At 48.5% G+C, this 10,303-nt stretch overlaps 1 protein-coding gene across 1 annotated transcript in view; it reads right to left on the bottom strand.

Annotated features, from left to right (window-relative positions):
• Positions 1-2,046: 2,046 nt before the first annotated feature.
• Positions 2,047-10,303, bottom strand: part of WNK2 (WNK lysine deficient protein kinase 2) — a 110,558-nt gene continuing 102,301 nt past the window's right edge. The window contains exon 29 of the mRNA XM_033122000.1: positions 2,047-3,896. Coding sequence (XP_032977891.1) covers positions 3,561-3,896 — 336 coding nt within the window. The 3' untranslated portion in view covers positions 2,047-3,560. The remainder of the gene's footprint in view (positions 3,897-10,303) is intronic.

Here is a 10,303-nt window from a genome sequence, read left to right as displayed (position 1 = left end):
GATGAAGATAAAGGTCTGAAGCAAGCCGTGACAGCTGGAGTATCATATGCAGCATCTGTGGGCTCCAACGGTGACACGCCCCAGGGGCTGCAATCCCCATCCCACATTTCACCCCAGAAGCACTCAGTTCCATGGGAAATCAATGAAAACAAAGATGCACTTACCCACCACATGCAGGTGAGCCCTGAGTTCCAGCCCAGTACCCAGGTCCCAACGTGAGCCCGTTCCTGTGAGCCAGGCTGCGATGCCACCCCCCACATTTCTGGAGGGACGTTTCAAGGCCACTGTGGATGCCCCTGTGGGCCTGGGAGGCAGAGACATGCCTCCAAGTGATATGGAGCAGGGGAGCCAGAAGGTTGGCGAAATGGAGCTGTGTGCAAACATCCATGTCTGTGCAGGCCAGGGATGGACACTGCACAAAATGGACATTGCCCTGGGCCTGAAGGGGAAACGCCTGAAAACGGACAAGGCCACCTGCCATCCTGACCTCGGCTGCTTGTTCAAGAGGTGGGACCTCGCGTCACCTGTCTGATCTAGCCCACTGCCATCTGATTCGAGGACCTCGACCTCTCAGGTGCCCTGTAAAGCGCCCTGTACACTGCAAATGTTCATCGCCACACCCAGGACTCCCTCAGCTGTGGGCACTTCAGAGGGCCCACTGCAAGGTCCCAAGTTTCTCCAGCACCCCTCACCTGCTCACTGCTGTATCAGGCCACCTGCCTGTCTAGGGACCACCAGAAAGGAGAGTTTGAAAAACCAAAGTCCTTTTTCCCCCAAAATATTTTTTATTCTTGCATTACATTTGTGTTTCCAATTGTGAATAAAAAATGCTTAGAAAGTGTTTACAAAACAGTGAACTGACACGAGGCGCGGACTCGCTTCTCTGCGTGACGACACAAGGCCTGGCGTCTGGGTCAGGTCAGCCTGCCTGGGCTCAGTCGGGCTTCTCACTCTCAGAATCTAGAAGACAAAACCGCCACAGCTCATTACGGGCCCTACACAGTCGCACCAGGCCCTGGAAGGTGGAGAAGTGATGCCAAAGCAGTCACATTCTTCAGGGGACCGGGGGACCCGACTGTAACCTGCGCACTGTGCAGAGGGACCCAGGCCACCTCCGCCATCCAGCCCCCTTCCACACTGACCACCTGCCCAAATCAGACAGGGCCTCCCAGTGCCTGGGAAGCAACAGGGGGGCCAGTGGCTCGTGAGCACCGCAAACCCAGATGTCCTGGCCTCTGCCCAATGCCAGCACTGAGATGAGGCACCAAATACAGCAGGGGGGTCCCCATCCTTCCACGGGCAGATGCACAAAGCCAGACCACATCTCAGTGGGAGTGTGGGACCAGCAGACCAAGGCAACCACCCCAGCTGGGCAGAGCAGGAGGTGCTGTGCCCCCTAGCGTGAGTGCGTGCAGGAGTTCAGGCCACTGAGCGTGAGGCCATCAAGGAGCACATGATGAACCCCATGAGGGGTGGGGGAGAACCCTCCCCAAACCCACACCTGCACCACGACCCTGCGCCTACAGGACAGCAGAGTCCCTTGCATGACCCTCAGACGGCCCCAGCCCCACACCCTCCTCTCACAAGACCTAGAACCTGACGCCTCCTGATGCCTCATCCAGAGTCACCAAACCCAGCTTTCTGGAAGACAGCCAACATAGACAGGGGTCAGGGACACTGTTTAGTTGACCATGGGACTCCCTCTGTCTGTGTGGCAGAGCCTACCCCACGTCTAAACGCAGTTCAGGTTGAGTGGTTGAAAGCAGAGTGAACAGGCCACGCCAGGCCCGGAGCTGGCAGAGGCTGGCTGACCTCTGGGCCCAGGCCACACCCAGCTGGCACTGTGTGCACAAGACGGGGTCCCGCCTGACACCTCACTTTCAGCCCGAGCCCAGTGGCGCAGCATCCACCACACCTGGCTCCCGCCGGGGAGGTGGCCCCCGCTGCCTGCCCACCCACCCGGCTACCCTCTCCTGTCCCCCCTGAGGCTGGTTGGTTCGGCTTTTACATGGACAGAGAATAAGAAAAAGATGTTGTTCCACACTGTTTTCAAGCAAAAATGTTTATTTTTCTCCTTCACATATACAATCTCTTGGGGATTCCATGCCACTGAGCTTTCGTGTACAAGGCCAGAACTCCACACCTCAAGTTGGTGCCGGGAGGGGAGCAGGAGAGGGCAGCTTCCACCACCCTCAGGAACCAGACGCAACAAAGGACCATGGGGCACCTCACAGAACAGAATCTCTTACTACAGCATCGTGCCCTGGCAGAAGATTCTGCGTAACTGCCTAGAAAATGTAATTCTAACTTAATTGATGGAATAATCAATTTAAAGCAAAATAAGTTAGCCAGTTCTACTGAGGTCCCAAAGTACAGCAGGATGCTACCACTCACAGCCCGGCAGCCCAACCAGCTGCCTCCCTTTGGGGAGTGGGACTGCGCAGAGGGACCCGACCCAGGCCACATGCTGCAGTGACAAGCAGGGCCTGCAGCTCCCACTGGGGCTGTCTGATCCCGTCTGGGATAAGTCCCACTGATGCCCCAGGGGAGGAGCACCCCACCCCCAGCAGGGTGACCTTGGTGTTTGGTGAGCAGCTTGGGGCCCAGAGGTAGGCAGACTGGCCTGTGACCGCGTGGCAAGTCGAGGCCCAGGAGGCCACAGTCCTCAGTAAAGATGATGGAAAAGGAAGGAGGGCCAGCAGGAGGGTAGGCTGGACCCCGGATACAAAGGGGCCACACTGTCACTGCAGGGTGGTGGCCTGCTGTGACACATACCCTGACCTTCCCCACCTTACAGTAGCCCTGCCTGGCTTTGGGGCCTGAGGGTGTGTCTGCTTACCTAGTACTTTCCAGCAGTTTCCACACAGCCCAACACAGCTACTACTCTGTTCCTAAGAGACCGACTGCCACGAGCAAGGCACGGCCCCAGGAACCATACATCACGGGCGGCTGCTGGCAGCGCCTCAGAGCTGCAGTTGAGGGTATGTGTCCATCTGTCTGCTACCAGTGCCACTGAGCCCAGAGAGACCTCCTGTGATGAGCAGGAGTCAGAGCTCCCCTCCATTTGCAATTCTTCAATATTTAGTGTCACTAGTTCAATTTGTTTTTTCAAAAAGCCATTTACAACAGAAAACTAAAGATTAGACTTTAGCTTCAGATTTGTAAACCATTTATATCTCTGCAAGTTAATGGGAAATAAAGTTATCAATGCACAATCCAATTGTAAATGAAATACACCTTTTCCAATATATGATTTTTTAAACATCTCCTTCCATTGGGGAACAGAAAAGCTGGAATTCAAGGCACTGTAATTCTGCAGGGTGATTACAACGTTCTAACCATCGATTCAAGTGCAGGAAGTAGGTGTAAAGTCTGTGAGTGTAGACCAATGGAGCCTAAGAGAAAATGGGGTCTGCAGCAACAAGGGAGCAAGGTTCCTCACACTGACCCCTTCACTGGGCACCCTCGGGAAGGCAGGGCAAAACTCAGACGCCAAGCCATAACCAGGCTCCTCCAGGCTGTTCAATTCAGTGCATTCCATCTGGCAAGTGGTTAGAGAGCTACATGATCCGCAGCCTGGGACTGGGCGTACAGACCGCAGGCGGCGGTAAGCACATGGGGAGCACAGGACCGCCTCCTGTGCCCAAGTCTGGCCCCCAGGCAGGGCTCTGGCTGCCAGCCTGGGCTGCCCATGGACCCCAGGCGACTGGAGCTGGGAGCAGGCTTCTGTACTGGCCCAGAGGCAGTGCACAGGGCGAGACTGAGAGGCCAGAGAGGGCAGTACCTGGCGTGGGCACGGGCAGGGTCAGGGCAGTTCCAGGAATGACCGTGGTGGGTAGAGGGCCAGGCGCCAGGGCCGGACATGGCGTCCCCACTGCTGCTCGAGGTGCGCTCATCTACAAGACAAGAAGAGGAGGACACATGCAGCTGCAGTCAGCTGGCCTCCCCCAGTGGCCCCAGGGGTCCCCGAAGTTTCTCCATCCTCAGGAGACAGTGTTCCAGGACCTGCCCTGGGGTACCCTCTAACAGCTAACACCAGAGTAACAGCATGGGGGCGGGAGGCAGAGGCCATCTTTCCTTGTTCTCCAAATCTGCAGCCTGGCCACCTCACCTCTGCGTCACATGCCTCTGCTGTCCACAGGCCAGAGCAGGCCCTGTGGGGCCTGACCCCTGAGGGGGCAAAGAGACCACACACCCCAACCCAAAAGCCTCCTGCTTGACTGGTCAGTGCCATCACGGGAGGCCCAGAGCAGCCAGGAGTTGTGAGGGGCACGTGCCTAGAGCCTGGGGGGACAGCTCCTCTGCTCTCACACCCCAGAGAAGCGGCACAGGGTGGCACAGTGAGCAGTGACAGCTGGTGAGGCCAGCACGGCCATGATGCAAAAACCTGAGGAGAATGCAACAAGAAAGGAGACCGACAAACTTCATTCAGACTCCCTAGACAAAATGTTGGCATAGCTAATCCAGCAACTAAAAACAGATAAAACATCGCCACCTAGTGGGGTTTGCCCAGAAGTGCAACGCGGCTGTCCCAGTGGAAATCACTGCACCTCACTCCAGCTACACCCCTAGGGAGAACCCCTAGGTGCTCTCCTCAGATGCAGGGAATGCGTCTGAGGAATGCCACAGTCCAAGGAAAGCACAGCAGTCGAGGCCAGAGGCACCTCCTCCATCCTGGAAGAGGCTCTGCCAAACCCTAAGCTAAATCCTATACAGACGAGAAACGCCAAATACACTTTCCCACAGTGCCCCTGCTCCTAGTCAACATGCATGGGAAGTCCCAGCCCAGGCAAGGAAAGAAACAGAGGCACAGACTGGAAAAAAAAAGTAAAACCGTCTTTATTTACAGATGACAAGATTGTGTATGGAGAAAACCCAAAAGAATGAACAAACCAATTTCTAAAACTAACAAGCAAACCTAGCAAGATTGCAGGATACAAGGTACAGAACTCAACCACATTTCTATATACTAACACACAACTGGAGAATGAAATTTTAGAACAATACAATTTACAACTGCATTCCAAAACATCCACTACCCAGGTAAACATTTAATGAAATACGTGTAACACCTTTACATTGAAAACTACAAAATTTTGCAGAGAGAAAATAAAAAGGATATGAACAGAAACATCATGTTCATAGGAACACTCAACACTATTAATATGTCAAATCTCACACAGTTGATCAAAAGACCCAATAAAATCCCAGCAGGTTATTTTGTAGAAATTAACAGGCTGTTTCGAAAATGTATATGGAAATTTAAGGACCTAGAAAAAAAATTTTTAATTCTTGAAGAAGATTAATGCCACAAGTCTTACAGTATCAGACATTAAACTTACTATAAAGCTACAATGATTAAGAGGGTCTAGTACTGTCGTTAGGATAAAAGAATGGCTCGATGGAAAAAAACAGTGAGTTCAGAAACGGATCTACACATATAGAGCCACATGATGAATGTCTATGGAAAGGAAGGTCCTGGAACAACCAGATATGCATACAGGAAAAAGTTTGACCCCCTACATCAAATTATAAACAAAAGTTAATTTGAGGTGGCTTACAGGCCTGACTACAACAGTTAAGACAATGAAACCTCTAGAAAAAACATAGGAGAATATCTTCCTGGTCTTGGAATAAGCAAAGATTCCTTAGTTAGAATAAAAAAATTACTGAACATAAAAAATTTGATAAACTGGACCTTAATAAAATTAAAACTTCTGCCATTTCACTTCCATCATTAAGAAAATGAAAAGCTTTACTACAGCAATCACCAACTAAGGTCTCTGCAGAAGGCTGGCTGATAAGAGGTTAGTGGATGCCTTACAGGCCTGCCATGGATCTGCCTTAGAGAATTGGGCCTTTTAGTACAAAATGCACTATCCAGAGCAGACAGCTAAGAGACTACAGAAAGCAAACCTGGAACTACTAGTAGATGACACATTGTTTAAGTTGTTTATGCAAGAGACATGGTGTGAACTCTGATCACCGGACTAATTTAAAGTCAACCATGATAGACAACTACATGAAGTCCAGTTGAACAGAACCCCTATAACTAAGGATATAAAGAACAAGCCATATCGAGACTGGTAGGAGGGGCGGAGATGCAGAATGGGCTGGCCCCACACCTCCATGTGGCAGCTAAGAATCTGGAGGGATATCTCAGCTGTGAAGATTCCCCACTGGAAGAGCAAGGGACCCAGACCCACACTGGTTTCCCCAGCCCAGATTACTGGTGCTGGGAAGAGGAGCCCCCACATCTGGCTGTGAAAAACTGGGGATTTCAACCACCCGGGTGAGACAAAAAGGTTGTGGGAAACCCAGATGTCTTCTTGAAGGGCCCATGCACAGATTCACTCGCTTGTAGGCACTCTCCCTGGACTCCGGTGGAGATACAGTGACTTGTGAGGTGTCAGAGATATACGAGGAAAGATTGAATTGTGAGGCTTCAAGGCAAAGAAGACAGGAGGGACAGTCATCATTTTCCCTGTGTAGAGTTCTCCCATGCAGCCGCCAGGCGGGCGCCATCTTTCCTGTGTTGAGGCCTTCCCCACACAGCCAAATCTGAATCTGCACTGGCCTGGTGAACTCTGCTCGCTCCCCCCGGTGACTCCCTGGGACACCGTCACACCCAACTCACGCAATGACAAAGACACTTTCTCAGCAAGCAACCAGCCCCATCCGCATTAAACTCTTTCTTGGACAACTCTTGGGGGTCCACGGGCCCCAGGTGGCAGCAGATGGCCTCGGTGTACTCTGAGACTTTTGCTGAGTAGCTCCAAGCTCAGCACTGGCACCAAACCAAAATCTGCATTAATCTGGTGAACACCACTCGTCCCACCCTGGTGATTCCCTGAAATCCTGCCTCAAGCAACTCACATGTCACAAGAGACTCTATCATCAGCTGAGCTTTATGGGAGTGGGTAGGTGGCAGCAGGCTTCTGGGTGCTCAGGGCTTTTTGCAGAGCTACCCCAGGCCTGGTACTGGTGGCAGCCATTCTGGGTTCACAGTGTGGTCTATCCCAGGTCTAGCACAGTGATCAACCAACCACAGATCTCTTTGTAGCTCCTACCAGGTAGCGGCTGACCAGGGCCTGCACCAGAGCCCCTCCAAAGAAGGCCCAGAACCAACATATCTGGAAGTTGGCTTCAGACCACAGCAGGGCACCGCCCATTGGCTCCACAAGTAGCACACCCGAAGGATGGTCTCAACAGATCCAGAGCCCACTGGGGTGAATCTGGCTCCGTGGAGTAAGCCCCCCACACAGCAGCTCGTAAGCTATGGAAATGGCCAAACCCCATAGCCAGTCAGCCTAAGAGTCAATACCACCCACTGACATGCCAATAGCAATCAAGGCGGGTATAATAGGAGGGTACACACAACCCACACAAGAGAAACTCCTGGGGTACCTGGTACACATGACCAGGGAGACTGTGCTACTGGGCTCCATAGGGCACCCACTACGTAAGTCCACCTGGCCAAAACTGGGAGATGTAGCAGATCTACCTGATACATAGAAACACACACAGAGAGGCAGCCAAACTGAGGAAACAAAGAAATACATCCCAAATGAAAGAACAGGAGAAAACTCCAGAAAAAGAGCTAAAAGAAATGGAGGCAAGCAACCTACCAGATACAGAGTTCAAAACACTGGTTATAGGGATTCTCAAGGAACTTAATGGGAACTGCAATAAATATATAGCAAGCATAAAAAAGGACAGAGAAACCATAATAAAGAGCCAGTCAGAAGTGAAGACTACACTAGAAGGAATCACCAGCAGACTAGAGGAAGCAGAGAATCAAATCAGGGATTTGGAAGATTGGGTAGCACAAAACACCCAATCAGAACAGCAAAAAAGAAAAAAGAATCCAAAAAAAATGAGGATAGTTCAAGAGGTCTCTGGGACAACGTCAAGCCTAACAACATTTGCATCATACCAGTACCAGAAGGAGAAGAGAGGAAGCAAGGGATTGAGAACCCATTTGAAGAAATAATGACTGAAAACTTTCTTAACCTAGCAAAGGAAATAGACATTCAAGCCCAATAAGCACGGAGCCCCAAACACGATGCACCCACACAGGCCCACACCAAGACACATTATAATTAAAATGGTAAAGATTAAAGACAAAGAGTGAATCCTAAGAGAAGCAAGAGAAAGACAACTAGTTACATACAAGGGAGCCCCCATAAGACTCTCAGCTGATTTCTCAACAGAAACTTTTCAGGCCAGAAGGGATTGACACGAAATATTCAAAGTGATAAAAAGCAAGGAGCTGCAACCAAGATTACTCTATCTAGCAAGGCTATCTTTTAAAATTGATGGAGATGATAAAGAAACTCCCAGACAGGAAAAGCTGAAGGAGTTCATCACCACCAAACCAGTATTACAAGAAATGTTAGGGGGGAATGGCCGGATGGCTCAGTTGGTTAGAGCGCGAGGTCTTAACAAGATTGCTGGTTCAATTCCCGCATGGGATGGTGGGCTGCACTCCTTGCAACTAAGGTTGAAAACAGCGACTGGACTTGGAGCTGAGCTGCGCCCTCCACGACTAGATTGAAGGACAACTTGGAGCTGATGGGCCCTGGAAAAATACCCTGTTCTCCAATATTCCCCAATAAAATAATTAAAAATAATAATAATGTTAGAGGGACTTGAGAGAAAAAAAACATATGGATAATAAAACGGCAATAACTACATATCTATCAACAATTACTTTAAATGTAAAGGTAAATGCATTAAATGCTTCCATCAAAAGATAGGTGGCTAAACGGATAAAAAAACAAGACCCATACATATGCTGCCCACAAGAGACACTTCAGATCGAAAGACATACACCGACTAAAAGAAATGGAAAATGGAAACGAAAATTTTAAAAGCTGGAGTAGCAATACTTATACCAGAAAAAACGGACTTCAAAACAAAGGCAATAACACGAAGCAAAGAAGGATCCAGTAATCCCACTTCTAGGTATTTAACTGAAGAAATCCAAAACACTACTTCAAGGGGACGTGTGCATCCATATGTTCATTGCAGCATTGTTTACAATGGCCAAGAAGCAGCCTGGATTTCTGTCAATGGATGAATGGATAGAGAGGAGGTGGTACACATACACAATGGAATATTGCTCAGTCATGGAAGGGAATGGGTTCTTGCTATGGGGAGCGGCATGGATCGACCTGGAGGTTATTGTGCTGAGTGGGGTATATCAGACAGAGCAAGAGAGATGGAATGTGATTTCGCTTATCTGTGGAATCTAACAGAAACAAACTCATAGATACAGAGAACATTTTGATGGTTGCCAGATGGGAGAGGGATTGGGGGGAATGGGTGAAAAGGGTGAAGGGATGAGGAAGTACAAATTGGTTGGTACATAGTAGTCATGGGGCTGTAGCATAAGGAAAATAGTCAATAATACTGTAATAACTATGTATGGTGTCAGATAGGTACTAGATTTATCAGGATGATAGATGGGACAGGGTGTGGGGGGGCAGGGTGAAAAAGGTGAAGGGGTTAAAAATGTATAAATTGGTAGTTACAAATTAGTCATGGGATGTAGTCAGTAATATGGTGATAACTATGTATAGTGCCAGGTGGGTACTAGACTAGTCAGTGGGATCACTTCTTAAATTATATAAATGTCTAACCACTATGCTGTACACCTGAAATTAATATAAAATAATACTGAAAGTCTTATTTAATTGAAAAATTAACAAATGTGTGAAATTTATAGTATAACAAGTCTTCAGAACAAAGCAGCTGACTGTTTAAAAATAAATAAAACAAGGATATAGAAAGACAAAATAAAGAATGGGAAACCATACTCCATGTAAATAATAACCCAACACAAGCTAACATACTTACAGCAATTTCAGACAAAGTAGATTTAAAGGCAAAGATCATAATAGAGACACTTCACAATGTTAAAAAGTTCAACTTACAAGTCAGACATGGTAAACCTAAATTTGAATATACCTAATAACATAGCTTCAAAATGTATAAAGCAAAAATCAACAGATCTACAATAAGAAATACACAAACCCACAACCATAATGGAAAATTTTTAAATTCCTCTTTCGATAACTGACAAATATACATAAACACAGAGAAACTCCTTAAGAGTGATATCAGCAAAATGGAGTAGGCAGTTCCCAACTTCCATCCTTCCACAAAACCATTGAAAAAAACAACCAGAAATTGTCAGAACTAACTTTATCAGAACTCCAGAAAACAGCTAACGATTTATAATAACCAAGTAGAAGTAAAGGCAAATAAAGAAAAAAGCAAATTTTAAAAAGCAGGAAAG

This window comes from Rhinolophus ferrumequinum, chromosome 12, assembly GCF_004115265.2.
Source record: "Rhinolophus ferrumequinum isolate MPI-CBG mRhiFer1 chromosome 12, mRhiFer1_v1.p, whole genome shotgun sequence".
In the NCBI taxonomy this organism is placed as follows: Eukaryota; Metazoa; Chordata; class Mammalia; order Chiroptera; family Rhinolophidae; genus Rhinolophus; species Rhinolophus ferrumequinum.
The sequence above is the reverse complement of the archived record's forward strand: the minus strand, read 5'-3'. Positions and strand labels throughout refer to the sequence as shown.